Genomic DNA, 22,719 nt, shown 5'->3' on the forward strand with positions numbered 1-22,719 from the left:
AGTTTACTAGGGGAAGGTCACTGAAATCAATGTCTCTTACACAATCATTGTGACAATGCAGATAACACACTGAATCTTTTCTTTAGCACTCTTCTCTCGTGATGGTTCATAATACAAATTAATAGAAGGGCAAGGACAGAAATCTCCAGTATATTTATTAGCACTATGAAGAGCAGAAGTTAAAAAGCCTACAGTAAAGCAGAGTAAATATTTGTCTCCTCTAATGTAAACTTGTTTTCTTCCAATAGAATACAAAAAAGTAGAGTTTTCTTCTCATGCATGCAGGCAAGATACTATTGCTGCTAAAGCAGTTGTCTTAGCTGAGGTGGCTCTGGCTACTTCACGTATCTGCTTGCTGTAGGTACCTAGTTAACCTCTCTTCACATTAGAACTGATTGTTGTAACTGATTATTATAAACTGATCATTAGAACTGACTATTATGAACTAGAACATACACGCTTGCCAAGAGAAATACAAAATATAAGCGTACCAGAAAAACAATGTTAAAAAATTTAGTTTTGACCCAACTAGTTTTAATCTACTAGTGGTATTGCAGACAAGAGAAATGTGTAACGTAATTACTTCCCTTGGTGTAACACATCAGTACCGACAGTGTTTGAAGACTCTAGATGGGCTTTTTTTTGTTTGTGGTTTGTTGTTGGTCCCCTCCCCCTCCTTTTTTTCCCTACACACAGAACAATAAACAAAGAGGGAGCTTTGGCATGTGTGTAGAATAATGTTACCATGTACATGATGTTCTTCATACTGAAAGCAATCCCTCACACTACCCTTTAGCACTCCCATTGAAGGGTGTGTCCGATAACCTCAGCTCCAGATTTGTGCCTTTTACTTTTTATGATCTTCCAACATAGCTTCACTGAAATACAAAGTCTCAAGCTTGAAAGTCTCCATTGGTCAGTTACACAATGTTGGTTTGCAGAAGCAGCTGACAGCTAGCGCAGGATGAATGACATCTCCGCTAATCTTTGCATGCCTACTGAAAACAGTCCCCAACAGTCTGCCTGCCCAGTGCAGCCCAGCAACTCTTGGAAGAGCACTGGTTAGCATGGCCAAAGGCACACAAGAAGACAATCTAATAATATGGGAGAGTTTAATAGTGTAGGCAACTCAATTTAGTGCACAGCAATGCTTTCAGATGCCACAATTAACTACATTAAACAGAGCCAAAGAGAGCAGAACAATTTAAGGGGCATTTAAAAACAAGTTAATCCAAAGACTAGTTTCTTAGTGGGGATTCTGGTCTATCCCTCATTTGTCTTCTAGGAGCTGGGACACTTTTCCTCAAAGGGAAAGAAAATACAGCACTGACTCAGCTGTAATGCTACTTAATTTTGAAACTAAATGCTCAGAATTAGGTAGCAGGATCTAATATATTAGATGTTTTGTGGCAAATTTCCTATCCCTTTCTAGCCCTTGATGGAATGAACCAGAAGATACTATCTTAAAGCAATTTTTATATATTGCTTTTAAGTTCATGTATATCTATCTACAGTCTCTCTCTCCCTGCCCTTAAAGAGACCTTCACAGTGCCGTCTGCTGCTTGCAGACAGAAAACCTGCTGGTTCAGGACACTTAACTGCAGCTGCAATGTTGAAAATCTCCCATGGATAGAACAGGGAGCAAATGGTAAACAAACTCTTACTGTCTGCCTAAACTACCCTGATTTTAATTAGACTACACAGTTATATATATATATATAAGACATAACCTCTCAGAAAAACAATTATTTTGTACAATTTGAAAAGAGCCATTTAAAGAAGTAGTTAATCCTGTTATATTTTGCAGTCTAGGTGCAACACAGAGATAGAGGAAATACCCAACTTGAACAGACTGCTGGCAAAGCCTTCAAGTGTCTGTCACTGCAGACAGACAAAGAGCACTTCAAGTAATGTAAACATTAGGCTTTTTTTTCTAGATTTCAGTTAAGTTGAACTTAATCTTCGAACTTAAAGAACTCTTAACTTTCAGTTAAGAAATATTTAGTAAATTTCACTCAATAATCATCATCTCAATTTTTATATTCTCCAGCACTTAAACAGGAAAACAGTGTTTTTAAAACCAATTTATTTATACCAAATAAAAATTGGGTATAAATATTATGTATAATGTATATATGTATAAAACTTAATATTTAAACAGAATCTGGTAGCATGTTTTTAAAAGAGCAGATGATTTTTATATCGTCAATATTCAGAGTGACTTAAATTTGACTACTTGTCAATTATTTAGTTTTCATTAGTTATGATCAACCAAGAACTAGCAAAGAAAGCTAAACCTTATGTAACACTTCTCAAAAAAAAAAAAGGCAAAAAAATTTCCTTACTAAGTATTAATAGCAGACACAAACCCCACATGGCATCAGCATGCTTCAAATGGCCACGTGCTTATGATGTTTCTATCATTCCAAGCTACAAAACCTCATCTGCTTCTCACAGCTGAAGCCTCTGAACATCTGTCATCCAGTTTTCAAGACTCTTTTTTCCCCTTTACTTTTAATTAAAACTACTAGATTAGGCAATGCAGTTTCATTAACTCAACAGGTCCAACAGTCAAGTATCCTCAAAGAAAGGCAGGCTGCTTGGTTTTATCCATCAGATGTCACTAACGGAACGAAACAATAGAAACCTTACGTAGCTTTAAAAACAACCCCCCACCATTTTTATGGGATCACATCTACTTCACCTCTAAGCTCTTAAGAGCATAAGTTGCTTTTATTCTATCTGGATAGTACTTTGTGCAAAAATAAATTAAATATTTGACATGACAAGAAAAATGTTGTATTGTTCATTTGCCTCCTTAAAACAAGAAAACTTCCCTTCCTCATTGGACTTAAAAGCATCTGTTAGACAACGGGAACAAATTCAAATCCAGCAGCAAGCCCTCCATCTACTGTACTGCTTCCCTGTGCATGTCACTATTTATTGCCTTTCAACTGCCATTATAACAACCAGCCAGGGAAGTCAGGATAAAATTGTGGATGAGAATTTCCTGTTCCCTTATAAATAAAAACACTGCAATTAATCATTTGCGGAACAGAAAATCTGGCAACATGAGACTTAGTTTATTATCTGGTTTGTGAACCTAAACAAAGTTACATCTAATAACCTTTTTTTAATAGTCTGAAGTTCATACAAAATCTTCAGAAGTGATTTGTGTTAGTTTGCCTTCAGTAGTAACACAAAAATTAAGGTAAAAAATATAGTGATTTAAAAATAATGCATAAGTATATTTTATATATACATGCATAAGTGATACCAACCTTCTATAAGATGTACTGAAACAAAAATCGTTTACTTCAACAGAAAGCTATTGCAAAGAAACCAAGTAGTGATCTCTACTACAATGGGTACCCTATTCAAGTGCACAGCAGGACAAAAAGCAGCATCTCATTTGAGCATCCCCCGTAATACAGTACAAAGCAATTCTAATTTGGTGTTTGATATTGACAACTGAAAAAGTTACAGGAAAGGTAAAGACACTGAAGATTTAATGCAATGATTACGGAGCATATGTGAGGAAAAAGGGACTAAATAGAACAAAATAAAGAAAAATCTCTTGTTGAACAAATTCTTGGTTAAGGTTCCAGAGCTATCTACAAATGTATTGACATAGATTGAATGATAGCCATAATTAAAGTAAAAAATTTAAATTCAGAATAGCACTAAACCTGTTAGCTGAATTATCTTTAGAGTTAGAAAACTAGGTCTTATCAGACTTATTTTGTAGACTAACATGAAAACATATTGTCCTACTATCAACTGGGCTGGGACCAAACAGCATAAGGGATAACAAAGTAAGATTAAGCTAATGACACTGCAATATTATGACATGCACATAATACTGTCTGATCTTCCAAACAGCCAACACCATTTTTTCACTGATCCCTAACCTCTAGTAACCATTAGTAAGTCTGTCTTCTTTCACTGGACACCCTAAGTACTTTATTTATAAACTGGTCATTGAAACACTTCTGTGCAAAGTCAGAATGCATAACTTAATTTTCATTTAAAAAAAATCTGTAGGTATTAGATGCAATAGATTTTACTGAAAAATAAACACACACCGTGGTTCTCAATCTTACCTCAGCCCATTTAAGAATACAGGTCATGCAGAAGGTATGACTGCAGTTCTCAGGAAAGCCAATCTCTTGTTCTAGAAGGCAGTTCAGACAGATGGGGCATGTGTCACCGTCATATGATAAAGTAGAACAGGAACAGTTTTCTTCATTTTCTTCACCTGGCATTATTAACATTGACACTTAGAACTTTTGATGGTTTTTGAAACAAAGTCCTTGTAGATTTGACTAATAAGGCAATAAGATACAATTTTCTGTAGTTAAAAGCAAATTAATCAAGTTTTTAGGTCTAACACAGTCAAGACATTGGCCAGAGGAATAGTTAAAAGAATGTTTTTCACGTGAAAAATACTACACAACGTGTTTCATAGACTACTGTACCAATATTTGCCATTAAAACAAAGGAAAGTTAGCTCTAGTCCTATTTAAATAAGGAAAGCATCACACAGTGTTTGCTATTGGCCATGTAGTCATTTAGACATTGCTCTCCGGAGTTCCCTCTCCTTGGATGTTTGCACTATCGCTTCATGAAATAAATTAGAGCAGCATATTCTATATTCATTATGTTATATACACATGGTCTACCTTTATTTTAGTTTTCCAGTCTTAGAACTCTTATCTGAACATTCTCAAATATTTACCTAATCAAGTACAATGAATAAAAACATGCTCCCAGTTTTGTTAAAGGTAGGAGTTGTTTTCAGAATATGAAAATGCAATAATTCTTCAAGGAATTCTACTCTAAATTAATTATTTTTCTGAAAAACAGTTGAGATCTTCATTTTTGTTCTGCCACTAGAATTCAACAAGTTAAAAACAGAAGAGACAGGAAAGGATTTGGGGACCCCACAGACCAAAAAAAAATATTATGCTCAGAGAGTAGTTATGTTTACACAACTTCTTTCAAAAAAAGCAGAATACTAACTGGGAAAGCAAATTTAAAATCTGACCTTCACAGCTTGAACCTGAATAATGTACTTGAGCATTTTCACACACACAGACTTTACCTTCCATGTCTTCATGCTTCTGACCCTCAGTATCTTGAATACACTGCTTTCTGTTCTTCATCTTCTTACAAAATGTAGTCTGGAAAACATAGAAACAGTTTACACGGTTTATTTAGATTGCAACTTGGAAATAAAAATTACCACTATGGATTTAACAAGTGTTCTCCAGTGCTCTCCATTTCATTATACCTTTGTAGAGTAGAAACAAGTGACATTAAGAGTTACAGATAACCTACAATCTGTTTGCAATTTATGAGCACCATTAGTGCTGTCTAGCAACTGATACTTCCAACTTGAAAAGTGTTTCTGTTCAACAAATGCAAATTTTTTGCAGTGTTTTAAGACCACCAATGGTGCTTTTTTTAAAAAAAGTTAAATGTATTGCTAAGTTTCTATGCAAACCACACCACCTAACGCTGCAGTAACTAACAACTATAAACGGCCCTTCACAAATGGCTGAAGCAACAAAATTAAACACACAAGCACCAGAAGAGTAAGTTGCTTTCCACACCTAGCATGACTGTAGCAGAGGCAAGTGAGAAAAATGAAAGCAGTTTACACTTGCTTGCTTCTTCCTTTTGTCATACAGTTAGGACTACTGGCACTCAGACGAAAAATGCAGGGAAAGTTGTACCGAACAAGGGACAGGTGACAAACACAAGTGCAGTGGAGTATCATGAATGGGGAGGATGCACGTTTTAACTTTCTCCAAAGAAGCATTATGAAATAAGAATAAAATGGATAGAGGGTAACCTTGTGATCCACACCATATAGGCTGAAAGGATTTCATCTTGCATAAGAAACAGTAAGTGTACGTTATTTGGAGGCTTACCTACTACATGCAGAATGAAACACACTTGGAAAAAAAGAAAAAAATTATCTACACCAAGGACTGAATCTCCCACATTTCAAGCTCCTGTACCTACAGCAGAGATGGTATAAGAACCTAAAGCTCCAACCCAACAGCCCTAGAGGTACCAGCAGTTTTCTTCGGAATTATATAAAGCTTTTAAAATTATTATTTAAAAGGATAAATTAAAACTTTGCAAAGTTTTTGAAGAAATCAGAAATCACCAAGATTTGCTACTTAAGCATTCAAACCTGATGCAAACTGACCAAGGCTTCAAACCCCTTAATCTTTAATGCCTTTGCTAGAAAACAGGCTAGAGCTGAGAATGCCACAATCACACCCCTCAACTAAACCTTCCTCATATTTTACTTATGAACTACACTGGTTTCCCTCTATCACCTGGATATCCAGGAGGGGAGAGATGGAATTTGCCTCCCAAAACTTATCTTCTGATCAAGTCTTTATTGCTTGATCTTGGAAGCAGGAAGTGTTTTAATGATCATTTCTTATTACTGAGAAAAGAAGTGCCCCTATAAATGCCCATCACATAACACACTACTTGCTTTCTTAGGCAATCCAAGAAAGCAGAACTCTGATCTGAGTCTCAAACACAAACAGTTCATTAAAGAAATGGTCAAAACTGTGACACTAATTAGATATCTGTAATTAGAATGCTAAATGGCTTTAGTGTTGCCATTAGAAACTACTTTTTAATCCCCCAAAAGGAACATGTGAATCACATCAACTGAGGGTGGGGGGAACGGGAAGGGAGAAGGAAACAAAAACCTTGCTATCAGGGAATTTTCCCCTACACTGCAATCCTGCCTTGATACAAAAATTACTTAAGACGACATCATTATGATAAAGGCCATCAACTGTAGAGCAGTTACTAGCAGTAATACAGACTGTGTTGGAGTGAATGTCGTAAGTTGTATACAAGTTCCATTAGTAGAACAACCACTGACCAGGCCACCACCTATTATCCTTTGCAGGTTAGGCAAGATGAAACCCAGCAAAAGCTAAACCACTACTTTAAAATGTAATGCCTTAAACAAGCAAGATCTGCATCAAATTAGGACAGGTAAGACCACTAAAAACACATTTGAACTTAAAATATGGGATCCAGGTCTGTTGTTTTCACTCTGATATGCAAGAGAACTTTTCAGTGGCTTCGGTCCCAAAAAGTTTAAGTCTTGTGGTGGTGTGTGGTATTCATGCTTTTATATATAAAACATAGGAACATTCCTTCTGTTCTACGGCTTAACAAAACCTCAGCAATGCTTTACAGAAGCAGAAAAATCTGTAAGCTGTGCTCAAACCTCCCTCAACCCTCAGAAGCCCCAGGACACAACACAGCTGAGACCACTTAAAGACAAGATCAAGAATTCTGCACTCTGCATCCATCCACAGAAAAGGTTTTAAATAAACACAATCTAGATACCAAATTGTAACTTAAGCAGTAGCTGTAGAGTTCATGCTTATTGTAACAGAGTTCTTGAGTTCACTATGGCGGATTGCAGAAATAGAACCCACAGAAGCTCTTCAGATTTGTCTTCCCCCAGAAAAAGTAACCTTGTCTCCGTTGTACTCTCTCTAGACACAAAGACATCCCAAAAATTCTTGCAGTTACAATAATTAGAAAAACAGAGATCCTAAAATTTTGACAGATTATCAGTACATCCAAGACATCCAGCAACTGAAAACACTTATGTGGTGTTTCATCACTCTTCTCACAAACCTATTATTTAAACAGATACCGAGTGCCACTAATGCATTTCACACACCACTGCATAGCACACCTTTTTGCCAGTTTGACACTGCATTTCGCCCAACACAGCGGAGGAATTTAACACTACTGAAATATAGATATTTATAAAGTAAAAGACATCAAAATTTACATACTATTTAACAAATTAACTTTGGAAAGACTGTTTTCTCTATTACGTTAAAAGGGGCATCACAGGCACTGGAATAGTGGAAGAGTTAACAGTAAAGACTGCCCTTAAACTTATAGAAGTAAAAACAGAGTTAGGAAAAGAGAACAAAGTGGTTTAGGAGGAGACAGCATGGAATACAGGACTCTTATTTGTCCTAATATGTGACATAGTCCTTTAGATTCTTTTAAACTTCAAGAATATTTGGAAGTATTTCTCTGATTTTGTCATGCCAGCTGCACGCCATACAAGAAATCTGGAGTCTTGGGGCGGGGGGGGGGAGGAACAGTGAAAGAAGCAAGCTAAATTTTTTTGTCATTCTCCCAGTTACCAAATTGAATGAGCTCACATGAAGATCATATTCTGTCCATATCCATGGCTAATCATGTCCCATCAGGCTAATATGTATTTGAAGGACACCAATATCCAAAGAGTACTTCTACCAGATTCCACTGACTCATGACCAACACGTTTTAGTTACGATCATTCAGTTGTTGATGTGAAATATTAGAAAATACCCCAAGACCCACACATGCAAGGCACTTGACAAGAAAGCAATAAGTACTGTACTATGTTAGTGCTAACAAAAAACAAAACCACCACCCCCCAACTCTACAGATAAAATAGTTTCTAAGGATGCCTAAAGACAGCACAGCATTTCAGCCAAGACGGTACTTTTCTGGTGCTTTTAAGTTTTCAGTGGAATTACTTTGTAAGAGAAATCTCGTTTAATTTCATATTTGAGATAACAGCAAGAATACTCTAACATATTAAACTGAAAATGGCAAACGAGGATGTTACCACACATACACACCACCACCTGATCCCCCCCATTATTTTTACAGGAGTTAAACATTTACATTTCTACGTTATTCTTCCAAAGAAGTTCCTGTTCTTGTCTTCATGGAAGGCAGGTGCCAAAGACATCTGCCAACAAAAGTGCTGAGACAGAGTTAATTGTAGAACATGGGAATAGATGCATCACTGTCTGAGGAACACAGCTTCATGACGTTCTCGAACAACTCCATAAAGCAGACTGATAGAACTGCCACTTGCACACTAAAATTTCTATACAACAAAAATATAATGTGATTTATCTTTTATATTAACACAAATCTTATGTTAACACAAACTACTTCATACAATTAATAATTAAAAATACAGATTTATCTCAAGACTAATTCACTGTGCATAGAGAAAGACAGACTTGGTCTGTTCAAAGTCCTGCAACTGAATTTCTTACTGAACTAAAATCGATTACATTAAAATCTTAAAATTAAATAGGCTACTATAAATTTTCATCTGATGATTCTTCCGTACCTAATTACAAGTGACACATGAAATTAGCACATGCCTCCTTTTTGACTAACTACAAGACAAAGTCTTTACAAGCATTCTTTATGCCCTATAAATGAAAGCAACAGCTAAATACACTCCAATACAGTCACAGTTGAGAAACCTACCTTGACTTGAAAGGGGTCGGGGTGTGTGTGTGTGTGGGAATCAAGAACACATGCAACAAGATCTCCAGTAGGCAAGTGCAAAATGATGTCAGAGACTAGCTTGTTGTTTCCATAACGACTTAACTCAGGAAACATTTGTAGTTAATCTTTCAAGGTCTTAGATACATGTTGTATCAATACTCATAGTAGCAACTTTGACTGTTCTGTTCCTATTGAAAGTATTTTCTTTTAAAAAGGATTTGTGGCACTCTTAGCTGTGTTTTGATTTCTTTACTAACTCAGGAAACAATCAACTTCAAATATGAAACAATCAGCTTCAAATATGAAACAATCAGCCGAGTTTATTTGCTTAATAAAACACCACCACCACCCTTTACTCCCATCAAAATTTTGGGCAGCAATAAGTAGGACTCTAATTTGCCCTATCCATTTTGATGGTCTTTAAGAAACCTTGGAAGGAGGTTTAAGATTCTCCCTCAGCAAGCATGGTTAAGGAAAACATCTCAATAATTAACTACATTTATAAAAACCGAGGTTGGTGGGTTGTTTTTTTTTCTTTTAGTAATTAATGGCAGAACACAGTGTGCGCTCTGGAGTTCCCCATACGGGCTCACTGTAACCTGTGGACCATTATTAGGCAAATCTAGCTGCTGATGCAAATTTTGAAAACTTTTGCCAGAAGGCTTGTGCATCTCAGGGATGGGCTGAGGAAACACTTAGTATTTCCAATGGCAGCTGAACATTTGAAAAGCTTTTTACCTACTTGTATTGTTAAGTCTAACACAACACATACTCTGAGAATAGGAAAAAACCAAGACACTATTGAGTATTTGCAAAAGCACATCAAGAACCTTCACAGTTCCTTCTACTTGGAAAAACTTTTGTCTGAAGCGCCTAGAAGGTAGACTTTTTTTTCAAGTGACAATTCAGTAATGTAGTCTGCCCTCCGATAAAGGAGGCTTAAACTGAGGATCTGGAAGCACTTACCCTGCATTTGCTCCTTTGCGTAGTAAAATCTCATGGCCCAGAACATTAGTGAGAATAGAACCAAGAGGCACACTGGAAAGAAGGCTTTTGATGAGGATCTTTATTCTTTGTATGGTCAAATTGCACCTTGTCTGCATTCCCAAACGGAATGCCATAGAACCAACAAAGATGAAGAGAAAGAAAGAGATCGGTGCTACGCTTTGGGTAATAGAAAAATAAACCTTTTTCTATAGGTGGTTTAAGCCTATTCATTTAGATCGAGTGCCTTGGAAAGAATCAGAGCTATTCAGGCAAGGAGACACTGCTGATTTAAAGACTCTTTCCAGACCCTCTAAGGATGCAATTACCCAAGAAAGCTAATCTAATCTAACAGCTTGCTGCCACCAAAAGAAGCTGCTCTGTTTCTCACCACTAGAGATGGTGAGCAGACTCAGCTAAGAGCCACACATGTGCCAGAGAAACTGCAAGTGACAGAATGGGGGAGGGAAGACTTAAAACAGAATTGCCCCTTTTGGCAGTGGCAAGGTGCTACAATAACTAAGACTTTCTTGTCAAACTGCTCCCCATCAAGGACACAGCGGTACCTAGATTACCTGCCAAGCCCAGGAAAACACCACGCAAAGTCACAAGAGAAAACTGTTGAAGCCAAATGGCTAGAATTATACTATCTTAAACAGTACACTGCCTTCTGCCAACTTTCCCCTTCCCTACACAGAAAAAGAAAAAATAAAAACAACCAACCCAAAACAACACAGTGGATGTCCTCCCTGGGATTTCTTTTTCCACAGTCTAGCAGCAAGACACTGACAAGCACAATTCTGTTGCAGATGCTGGGGCTACAGCTACGTCCCTGCTAGATTCAGACCTTTCATTTTTGTGGCCTCCTTGACAACAACAGACTGAACAGCAGCTGTGGATACTCAACACTCATGTCCAGTGTTACAGACGTATACAGGACAACACTGTAACTGCCTCCGAAGCAAGGGAGGCATGCAGAACTCAATGGAAGTGTGCAATTACAGCTTGAGGAACTGCCACAGTGGTTCAGATGCGGCCATTACCATCTAGTAACCTGTCTGACCACCCAACGAGCCAAGAGTTTCAAGGAACATTTAGAACCTGACAGTGGACACACACACACCCCAGGTAATCTTCCTGTATAAAGCTTATAATCACAAACTGGCTTAAAATCTGCCATACAGACTTTTTCATGGTAAGTCGAGGGAATAGGCAGTGTTCCTCACCGAAGTTTAACAAAAGAGAACCTGCAAGCCACAGGCAAAACATGAGGGCAGTAAGAAAGATGTTATTTTATAAGACCTCACATATTTTAGAATATTCTTAAACTGTGAGGGATACGCCATGTCTTTTACAGACTGTTATGTGTTGAAGTGCTGCTACAAATCAGATTGAACTCTAGTGTCATCCATTTAAAACAGTTCAGTTTACTGGACAGCAAAAGAAGGTAGGCAAACAATGCAGCAGTACCATTTCATATACCCATGCCTTGACAAGTCATGCTGATCAACAGGGTTCTCTAGTATTCTACAATTACTAACAGTAACCGAAGAATACTTTATTCATCATATGTTATTCATATGCGTAAGGTGAATAACTGTGTTCTGGCTGTACTTAGAAAAGTCACTACCCAAAAAGCTTCAGTACAACACAGAACTAAACCAGACAGACTACCAGCTTGAAAAACAAAAGTGCAACACACTTACAAACTTGTACTTTGCCGTTAATACCTCTAACAACAGCATGGTGCCAATTTAATGCTCTTAAGTGTTATTATCAAAACCAAAAGAAACCCAAACCCCAACAGATTTACATGTACGAGAGACTGAAGATAATAACAAGGTTAGTATGAACAGGTATCTATTAAGGAAATTCCCATCTCTCTCTGTACTGGGAAACTTGCACGTGGACAAGCATCCCTTCACCTCAGAATCCCAGTCATGCAGCTGGCACCCTGATCTAGCAGCCTTCGTGTTCCTTTCCTTCCCAAAATAACCAGTTTTCATTGGTATTTTTACCTAGTAAAAAAGAAAAATAAGGATGTAGGTACAGAAGAACCATTAGCACTGGAAAACAAGCAGTAACATGACAAACTCAGTAAGTCTTTTGCTAAAATTCAACTGATAAAGCTATCAGTCTTCAACAAAATTCCAAATCCTGTCTCAAGAAACCATCCAAAAGACCAAGCCATTTTATCAGTGTCAAGTAGTAGGTAACTTAAGGCAACACAAGGCACGAAGGTTTGTGAAACACTTATGTCACACACACCTCCCCCCCCCAAGATGACACACTCACAAGGGCTGATTTGCTCATGAGAATCGTGAGCATCCACATAACTACCGGGGCAATCCACATAAAGACTAATAGCTCCACTAGCCAGAAAAGGTATATTTGACTGAAACAGTTAAAGAACCAAAGGGATATTAATTCTCTTTGTCAAAAACATACTGAAGAAAGTTTCCCTGTACACATCAGTTCTCACCATGCTATCACACAAGGCTGAGCCCCATTTTCTGAGGAAGCTCACAAAGTGGTGCAGGAAAGCTGATTACAAGCTCGCACAGCAGTTAGCTTTTAGATATGACAAATTTGAGTTTGGTACTGAACTACAGCTACCTTACTGGCATTGATGGGCAATTATCTACAGAAGGCAAATTTCACTTCTCATCTTTCTGCACTGTCAACTGTAAAACACTTTGTTCCACTAGGATAGGTGGCAGAAGTTTAGGATGTTGCCTGAACACGTACTAAGGGCTCCTACCCAGTAAACAACAATGAGAAACTGTACTTCAGCAGATTCCCTCCAGAAGTCAATCTAAATCAATTATCCCTGCAGCATTTTCAGCATCTAGCAGCAGTTGTGAGGTTAACTCATCAGACCACATGAGATTACATACCAAAGTATAGTGAAATGACAGCTCTGTACTACTACCAGTACGTTCAGGCGGCGACTGACAACCAAGACGGTCCAGTGGTTATAGAACCATAGAATCATTAAGGTTGGAAGGTTGGAAAAGACCTCTAGGATCATGAAGTCCAATTAGGCAAATTCAGTTTGCAGACCAAGAACTAGATGAAGCTAAACTTGCTATGCTGCAAGGAGAGAAGGGAAAAAAATAAAAATCAGCACTTTGGGGAGTTAAGTTTTCAGTCTCATTTGATTCAAAGTATATATTCACCACTGATCAATCTAGCCTGTAATTTAAAGCTATGCTTGTGTCCCTACTGGCTCTTTAGCAACGTTTCTCACATCTGCGAGAAAACCCCTTCCCACTCTGCCAGAGGACAAACTTGGTTACTCAAGCCTCTGCCAGCTCTTGACAATGCAAAAGCAGTGAGGACAAAGCCACGTAGCTTCCCTACACCCTGAACTAAGGCAATTTTGCAGGGTAGCTCCTCAGTAAGGCTGCCACTCATAACACTGCTTTGCAAAGAGGTTCGGAATTGCATGAGACAATCCCAGACCTAATCTTTACAGAAGTCCACAGCTGAGTCCATGACAGCCATAAGAAGGAACTCTTGCTGGAGCTATGGTGAACTCCCCCAGGAAAAACCAGCTTCATTTATACAGAATACAGGGTGAGCAGAACCTTCTAAAGACTGATACAATATGATAAAATGTATATTCACAGAAATTAAAAGACCACCCTGTTTTGCTTTCCAAAACAGTATTTTCATCTGAAGGCAATTTGTTCTGCGCTGCTGTTTCACACATGCATGGGTACGATAAGACTCCCAACAGAAGCAGCATGATACCACAACTGACCCTGTAGGGAGAACATGCGTGTATGCCAGGGGCTAAGTCACGTTGTTTCACATACTGCTGATAAAACACTGAAGTACCGTAGTGATTAACAGAATACAAAGAAATATGAAAGAGAAAATAGCGTACATAACATTATCTCACAAAATGTACAGTTCAGCACTTAGGTGTTTCTTCTAAGTAGTCTGTGACTAAACTGGGTGAAATTGAGATTTACAAATAACGGGAACTAATTAGGGATTGGGTACTATTGTCATGGTGCACATGGTTCAAGTAAATAAATCAAACCAGCATAAACTCGTGACCTTGCCTTCTGCTGCTGAGGTCACATGCATACTTTCACAGCAGGAAGGGATTGCATTACATACCAAAGTCAGCAAAAATGGCTCAGCCATTTCCAAGAACAGTTTAAAAAAAAAAACACACTACTTTTTTCTAGTCACTTGGAAGCACCAGTATTTTCATGCTTTCCACCAAAGAGCAGATATTTGGCAGTGTGTCTCTGAGATCAAGAACATGCTTTCCACATAAGCAACCCTTCCACCCTTCCAAATCTGGCCATGCCATAGATCTAGGAAAAAAAAAGGTTGCATTTACTCAAGAAATCTTTGCTAGTCATTGCATTTAATCTTTTCCCCGGAAGCTGGATCTGTGCTTAGCATACACTGATAATTTGAAGTTCCTATCCCATTGCTACACTGCACATGCAACATTCCCACAAGATGAATAAGCGTACTTCAGCCAGTGCTATGGCAACACAGCAGGACTTGTTGCTATCATTTCTCTGATGCCGAAGAAACTAGGAAGACCATCTTTATTTTTCTTAATACCATCCTAAACGTGCCCAAATAGGTGGGCTTAAACACCAGGGATGCAGGAGCTGAACCAAAAGACCTTGCAAAGGCAGAAGTGGAAAAGCTAAGACCCTTTAACAGTAGAAGGAAAAACGATGGGCAAAACTCATGGAGTAAAACTGAACTCAAATGAAGAGCTCAGGGGCAGTAGCAATGGCAAGAAGCACATTTAAGATGCAAAAAAATAATGGTGGCAACAAAACCAGAGTGGTAGGTGATTAGAAAAGTATGTTGAGCCAAAGAAGAAAGGGCTGAATCCAGCAAAGGAAGAAATAGCATGCAGCTGTCCAATTACAAACCATTATTTCTTCTTTCACCTGCATCACGGTAGTCTTATTTCTCAGCTTCTGAATGTTGAACCCTGCAAACTGAAGAGCATCCCTCTAACAGAATTTATGTAACATACAGGCTCCCCTACAATTTTGTGGATTTACTGAAATGGAAAAAAACGCACTACAAAAAATTGCACGAAACCATACACACAAGCTTGATAAAAATATACTGAATTTGAGTCCTCTATTAAAAGCGTGCTGTTCTTTCATTTTAAGCATCAAATCAAGAGCTTAGGGATATGACATGTTCTTCTGGTATTACAAAAAATACGTTTCTGTAAAAAGTAATTTCAGCTTACATGTAAAATATACAGGCATTGATTCAAAAACAAAAGAAAATAACGGCCATTTAAAAGTACATTTTGCCTCTCTGAGGCATACTCTTAAAAAAGTGCTAGATGAAAGCTGTGGTGTCAAAAACACAGTCCTCAAGCTCCTTTTGATTTTGAATAGCAGCTTTTTATAAGGTCAGGTCAAAGACCTACACTAACCTCTTACAAAACTTGGACAAAAAGAGATGCTATCTTTTTTGAAAATGGTGGAAAATTTAAGTTTGTAAAGGATTTGTGACAACTGAAATAACTGTATTTGCGCAGAATCTCCTACAATATTTCTAGAATGACACTGCATTAGACATAATTTCTGAAGTAGTAAATAGGTGGGGGGTAAGCAGTTTTGATTAATGTTGATTTTGTTTTCACATCCCTTATTCAGTGATAACTTTCAAGATAACTAAAATTAAGCTAGAAAACAGGTACACGAGGGAAGGTTTCCTCAATGCCAATAGCAACATACAAAAGGTAACAGAAACTGTTAACTACTTGACAGGGAAAAGCCAGATCAGAGGTTGAAAACACCACCTGAACTCCATCACCTTTCCATTCAACTTGTGAAGAGAGTCTACTAACAGAAAAACATGTCAATCACCATTTTGGGTTACTTCCACCACACAGATGGCATCGAGAAATCACTTATAACACAACAGTACTTTACCGTGAATTCTTAAGTAACCAACCTGGTTTTTGTTATAATCGATTATTCCATCTCATTGCAAAGCTTCAAAAAGAACTTAACCTTCCCACACCAACAAATACTAGAAGCCCCTTACAATGATGAGCCCCATTCTCATTCGAAGTTTCTCACCAGAATAACAATCACAAAATAACCACTGGTACCAACTGACTTTTCCAATAGTAGTATAAGGTGCCTTTCTTGCTCAGGCTGATGAAACTAGACTTTTAAAATCACAGCTGCATAGGTTTAGAGGGAAGAATACACTTTCCCTTCACTGTTATAGATATCTTTATTTGGTAACATCTCTAAAACAAAACTCCAGTGAGCTTAAGGCAGTCCTAACACACTGCTTTTCTCCAACTGTTTCACAGGACTTCTGATTACTTTATGTCACACCTATCTATCCGTGGGGTTACTACCTTTTACATTGCAAGTAACAAACTAAGAACAGTTTAAAAAAATGCAAAACAGCGTACAAGAAGTGCTTATTCAATGGCTGGACAGAAAGCAGAGAAGAATTTAATTGTCCCTCCTCTGGAATTGCTGAAGTTATTTGCTCTGGATAGTAAGCAGTCCAACTAACACTGCTCATCTACCTTCAGATTCTACCTTAAAACTCAAGTTTTGAATATCAGTACAACTCAGTGTCACGTAAGGGTCTCCATCTCCCCTGTGGCACACCAGGAAAGGTAGAAGTCTTCACTGCTGCAGTTTTGACCTGTGTTGCTATCTAAAAGTATGGACATACACTAGGACTTCTGTCGAGACACCGATCCCATGGAATTTCACGTTCCTTATTACTGCTGGCAGTCTAACAAAAGCCAGGTAGTAAGCAGAGAGTCAACAAGCGTTAACTCACTTGACGTTTCCAAGATATTTCATAATAGCTTGGAAAAGTTCCAGACATCATTAAATGTATCAGTCAGGTTTACTCGCAGATCGTACCTTTGAAGGCAGATCGCAATTAAGCAGTACTTACAGACCTCATAGCAGAGGAACAAAGATTGCATTTTAATGGGAGTTCACCAATCCTTAAATAAAACCTGCATTAAGACAGACATTATTATTAGTGTCTATTAGAAAAAGTGATCAGATAGTGTAATTTACCACAGTAGTAGGCTTTAGAAAAAAAGCTTCTGGAAGACATATTTCTTCTTCCCAATTCGCTCTACATATCCATTTATTTTTTTTTTAATATACAAGCACCCACATTAAATAATCGGAAATAATCTCAGAAAGTTAAGAAAAAAATGCTACTGGCTACAGAATCATCAAATTAAAATGTTACTTTTCGTGCTTGCTGTGATGGAGCATTTTTTACTTAAAATTCAAATTTTACGTTCTCACATTAAAAAAAAGAAATACTGTAGCTTGTGAAACAATGAAAATTTGTGAGACAGCATTACTTGATAGTAAAAAATAAATGGCCAAAAATATTCATTTTAGCACAACATACACAAGTGTAAGGCATAGATGCATGTATGCCTACAGGTGTGCATCTATACAAAGTTTATTTTAATCTGGCCTACTCGTACATAACTAAGTGTAGTATTTTGATCATCCTTTGTCAAGTCAGTTAACAATTTCCCCAGCCTAGAAGTTACAACTTCCACATTTGGTTAATTAGCTTTCCTCAAGACTTTTACTAGAAGAAACAATCTGATGTGCCATAAAAATAAGCTGTAGGAAAGCAGAATGTTTCTAAAAGCAAGAGCCAACTTCCTCACCACTTTTTTTTTTTTAAATTCTTAACAGAGGAAAACTACTTGTTGAACCTGGTGTGGGCCAATGAGGTACTGAATATGCTTATTCAACCTCTGAGAGCCCCTCCAATGCAGCCACCCTGCCTTTGGCTCTCCCCCAGACCCAGACGTTGTGAGGTGATGGGCAGCCGTTCAGGACAGCAGAGCTGCAGCCTTAGGGAACAGAAAGGCAGACACGCGTTCACCTTCCAGCAGCTGCAGTCCTACATTTGTTATTTCACAACTGCAGCTAACTTTTATGCAAGAGAATCATCCCACTCAAGTGGTTCAGGGTACCAAAACCAAGCAACTTTTAAACCCAGAAGAGTGACGTTCAAAGCTTTCTGCTTGCAAACTGTGTCCATATCCTCCACTTTTGGGTAAAAAGAGATCAAACAGGTAGGGAACAGAAGATACAATGTCACTGCACTCATACCCTCTCATATCAAGGTTGCTGCCCTTCAGGGCAAGGTGGACAAATAAATAGATGAAACGAAATGTGCCTTCGCTACTGAAAAGCCATGAACTAGCCCTTGTTTTGAACCACTCTACAGAATATGCGCATTAGAGACCTCTAGTATTTATGACTACTGAGAACAGTTACGGTATAGATCTGTTTAACACTGTATGTCCAACTCGCAAAAAAAAAAGAGAGGGAGGCTGGGGGGGGGGGGGAAGAGCAATGTTGGGATTGATAGAATCTACCTCAATCTTAAGTGGTCTTGTGGCTTAATTGTAACCATTCCAGAATTCATTCAGACAAATTGATAACAATGGTTGACAGCAGTGCATAATCAGTTTAGCTATCAGCAGAAACTGGACCACATATTTTTGTTACTGGAAGGCCTTTTTTTCTCCCTCACCTTAGATTGCTGGCAAAGAAAATGCCAACACTGAAGAGTGGACTGACAGAAGGCCAGGCTTCATGGATTTTGGTGTAGGTAGGGCAAGTCAGTCCATCAAACTTTTTCTAGCAGTGTTTTTTTACCTCCCATTAATATCATATATGTTTAAACACAGCATTAATCGAAATAAAATCATCCTTACAATAATTACTAGATAAAACTAATTTTAAATCACTTAAAGGTTTGTACAGGTATTTTAGTACTCAGGACAGTGGAAACTGAGAAGATTCTGCAAAGAATCCCTATTACAGGGGAAAAAAAACCCAGCAACAGATGTTTGTAACCAGAGCAGAACCATCTACAAGTTTTATAAACCCAGAAGCTAGAAGTCATGGATCAACTGTGTCAAACGACGGTCAGTCGAGAGCACAAAGTAACTATCATCTGGGTGTTTTGAAGTGATAGCCGAGTAACTGGAGAATGAAACAAACTTACATCTCCCAGCGGAGTCAAACTCGCCAACCTTCACATACTGTGTTTCAGCACTATAAATTCACGTTCAAAAAACTCACCAAATTCCTGGTGAAGTGTTCCCAACCTCACAGACAATCTGAATGCAAGATAAACTAGTGAACCCGGCTTTACTGCTCTTAAAGAAGGTCTGAAAAACATTCAAGACCATTTGGATGAGAGCGATTCCTCCCCCCTCAAGACCACAAAGCTGTCGTCCATTCTGCTTGTTCACAAGCAGACTTTGAGGTGAGTGGAACATGAAAGAAAATGGATGTATTTCTCATTTGGGCCACCTGTCACTCTGGAATTTGACATATCAGCAAATGTAAACTACTGAAAAGAAAGCTGCAAAAGATTTAACATTGTGCCTAAAAGTCTAAACAGCCTCCTCCCGCCCCAAGTATTTGTCATGTTGTCTAAGGAAAACAGAACAACAAACATTATATTCCTAGAAATCCTAAAGGAAACATTTGAAAAAGTACTTGGGATTAGTTCCAAGGCTTTTCCAAGTGACTCAAAAGGATGCTATCCACTTTTTAAAATCTTGTGAGTCTCTAAATACAGCTTTCCAGTTAAGAGAGACACGGATTACCATGTATGATCAATCAAATAACAGTGAATTTTAGTCACCCTGTAATTTCATTTAAGAAGCCTACTATTTATTTCTGCTAAGATTGAAAGAAACCATGACAAATTGACTAAAGATTTCCCCCATTCCTCTTCTCCCATGGTGTAGGAGAGTCTGAATATCCACATAGCAAAACTCTAAGTTAGATTACACTTCCCTTAAAACCGTGATCCACTGGAAGCAAACTAAAAGCCCCCAATACATTAGCGATACGCAAACATAACGTCAGACTCTTACGTTAGCTAGATGTTCCTTTAAGGTTACCAAAGCCGTAAAAAGCTATAAAATTACAATCTTAAAACAGCCGCTCAATAACCAGGAGCATTCCAATCCATTATATAATTATTACTTAGATGTGAACAGCCTTAACCGTCTCTTGACATTTTAAATAGATGATTCTTTGCCAACAGTACCTAGTTACTGATATTAAACAAACAGTAACTACCCGGCCTTTCTCTCTGTGATCTCATTCTTCCTAAAAACTTAACATTAATTGGCAATCTAAAACAAAAACTTTGCGCGAGGGCGGGGACCAGCTTTTAGTCCCACCAAAACTGTTTTGCTTCCAAGTTATAAACGTGGAGATAGGTTGTGAAAGATAAGTTACATTTGGGGCTCGGGCTAATAATATTCTTTAATACTCACCAAAGGGAAAAAAGAAAAAATTAGGACACGATGTACTCTAGAAGCCAGGAGGAGCCGGAGTCGCTGACTGGCTCGATAACCGTATCCCTTCCCGGCTCCAGCGTTGCTCGGTGCAACTCCGGCAGTGTTTAAGCCAGCCGCGATTCCACCGCGGCACAAAAGCAAAGCTGGGCTTTAAGTTGAGCCTCTCCGTGCAACTTCTCCGCGCCTGCAAAGTCTTCCAGCAACTCCTGCTGCCCGGGGCCGCTCCTCCAGCAAACGCTGCCGGTACTTACAGCGGCGGGCGGCCGGTTCGGCCCCGCCGAACCTTCTACCGGGAAGGAGGGGGGCAGCGGTGCCCCCCGGGACCGGGATCTTTGTTCAGGCCAGGCGGGGAGGTCCCCGCGCAGGGCTGCCGCCCCCTCACAAACCCCCCCGGCGCAGAGGGGCCCGGCGGGTCGCCCCGGCCGCCCCCCCCCCCCGGCTTTGTTCCCCCCTCTCGCCCGGCGTGCCCGGCCTCCCCCCCTCGCGCCCCGCCACGGCCTGTCAGGGCGGCCGGGCCGGGCCGAGCCGGGCCAGGCCAGCCTCCCGGCCGGCGCCACGACGCCGGCGGCCACAGGAGGGGACCCGGGGGGGACACGGGGCCGGCGGCAAACCCCGCCCTCCTCCCGGCGGAGCGGCAGGACCGAGGCCGGCGGGCTCAGCGCGCAGGCGAAGGCCCCGGCCGGGCGGGAGGGCAGCACCGCCCCCCCCCTTCCCTTCCCCTCCCCTCCCGTCCCGTCCCTCCCGCCCGCCGCCGTCCCACGCCGCGGAACGGCCCCGAGCACTTTTCCTCCCTGCACGGAGGCTCCCGAGGGAGGCGCCCCCCCGCCCCCGCCCGCCCGTGCTCACCTGGCGCTGCCGCGTCCCCGAGCGCGGTCGCTGCCCCGCGGCCACTCGCGGGAAGGGGAGGCTCCGGTGCCCCGCGCCTCGAGCCGCCTCGGGGCTTCCGGGAGCGGCACCCGGGAGGGCGGCCCCAGCCCCGGCCCCAGCCCGGCCCGGCTAGGCTCGGCTCAGCGGGGCCCCGCTCCGCGGCCGCCGGGCCACATGTCCGCGCGCGGCCGGGAGTGCGCAGCGCCGGCGGGGGCCGCAGGGGGGCGCTGCGCCGCCGCCTTCCGCCACGGGGCGGGGGCGGGGCGGGGGGGCGGTGTCGTGGCGGCGGGCGGGCGGCGCAGCCCACCAGAGAGACGGCTCCAAACCGTCTGGCGGTGGCGGGGCACTGTGGGACGGGTCCTCCGGCGCCCCCTTGGGGAGGGGAGGGACGGGGCGGGGGAGCTGCCGGAAGACGACGGGAGGCGGGAAGGAGAGAACACGTGACCTGCAGCCGTCGGGGAGGAGCCAATGGGAGGAGGGGGCGGGGCGGGGCTGCGCGTCGTGGGCGGGGGCGCCCCCTGGTGGCGGAGGTGGGGCGCGGCTGAGGGAGCAGCGGGTGGTAACGTCATCTGAGCGCGACGGGGGGCACCCCCAGTGCCATTTTTTGTGTATTTATTTATTTTTAAATTATAATTTTAATAAAATCATCCAAAAGGCGCTTTGGGCGGAGCCTGGGAGCAGCCTGGCTCCAGCCCCGCGGCTCCGCAGGCAGAGGCAGCGCTGCTGCAGCCAGCGCCCAGGGAGTCCCACCAGCCACCGCTCGCGTCAGCGGCGGTTGGTGACTGCTGGTGCTTGTTGGCCTCACAGGAGTAGCAAGGTTTAATCCTTATATATTTGTGTGACCAGTTTTTTCCAAACAATTCACCATGTTGTCCTACATCCTGATTATAGCAAACCGAAACGTTATTCGATGCAGCAGCGTCTTTACCGCGGCGCCACCACACTGTGAGCCTGCCCGTAGCTCCTCCATGCAGGCTCGGAAGCAGCGGGGAGCTGAGGAGGAAGCCGTGGAGCGCCAAACCTGCAGCTGAAGCCCCAGGGCAACACACCTGCCATAGCAACAAACACCAGGGAAGGGGAACCAGCCACCCCAAATACACAGGCTTGGTTGAGTGTTTCCTCGGGTGCAGGATGAA

The 22,719-nt window shown here is 40.9% G+C and overlaps 1 protein-coding gene across 3 annotated transcripts in view; it reads right to left on the minus strand.

The window, feature by feature from the left end:
* SCAF11 (SR-related CTD associated factor 11) overlaps positions 1-21,845 on the minus strand; it is a 48,335-nt gene extending 26,490 nt beyond the window's left edge. For 2 of the 3 annotated variants that reach the window (XM_064448306.1, XM_064448285.1), the window contains exons 1-3: positions 21,563-21,845; positions 5,105-5,183; positions 4,104-4,258 (exon numbers count right to left, since the gene is read on the minus strand). In XM_064448306.1, coding sequence (XP_064304376.1) covers positions 4,104-4,258; positions 5,105-5,165 — 216 coding nt within the window. In that variant the 5' untranslated portion in view covers positions 5,166-5,183; positions 21,563-21,845. Of the gene's footprint in view, positions 1-4,103; positions 4,259-5,104; positions 5,184-20,692; positions 21,394-21,562 lie in introns of those variants that run through there. The other variant, XM_064448296.1, reaches the window with a different exon arrangement.
* Positions 21,846-22,719: the final 874 nt, after the last annotated feature.

Source organism: Phalacrocorax carbo, chromosome 1 (assembly GCF_963921805.1).
Source record: "Phalacrocorax carbo chromosome 1, bPhaCar2.1, whole genome shotgun sequence".
NCBI classification, from domain to species: Eukaryota; Metazoa; Chordata; class Aves; order Suliformes; family Phalacrocoracidae; genus Phalacrocorax; species Phalacrocorax carbo.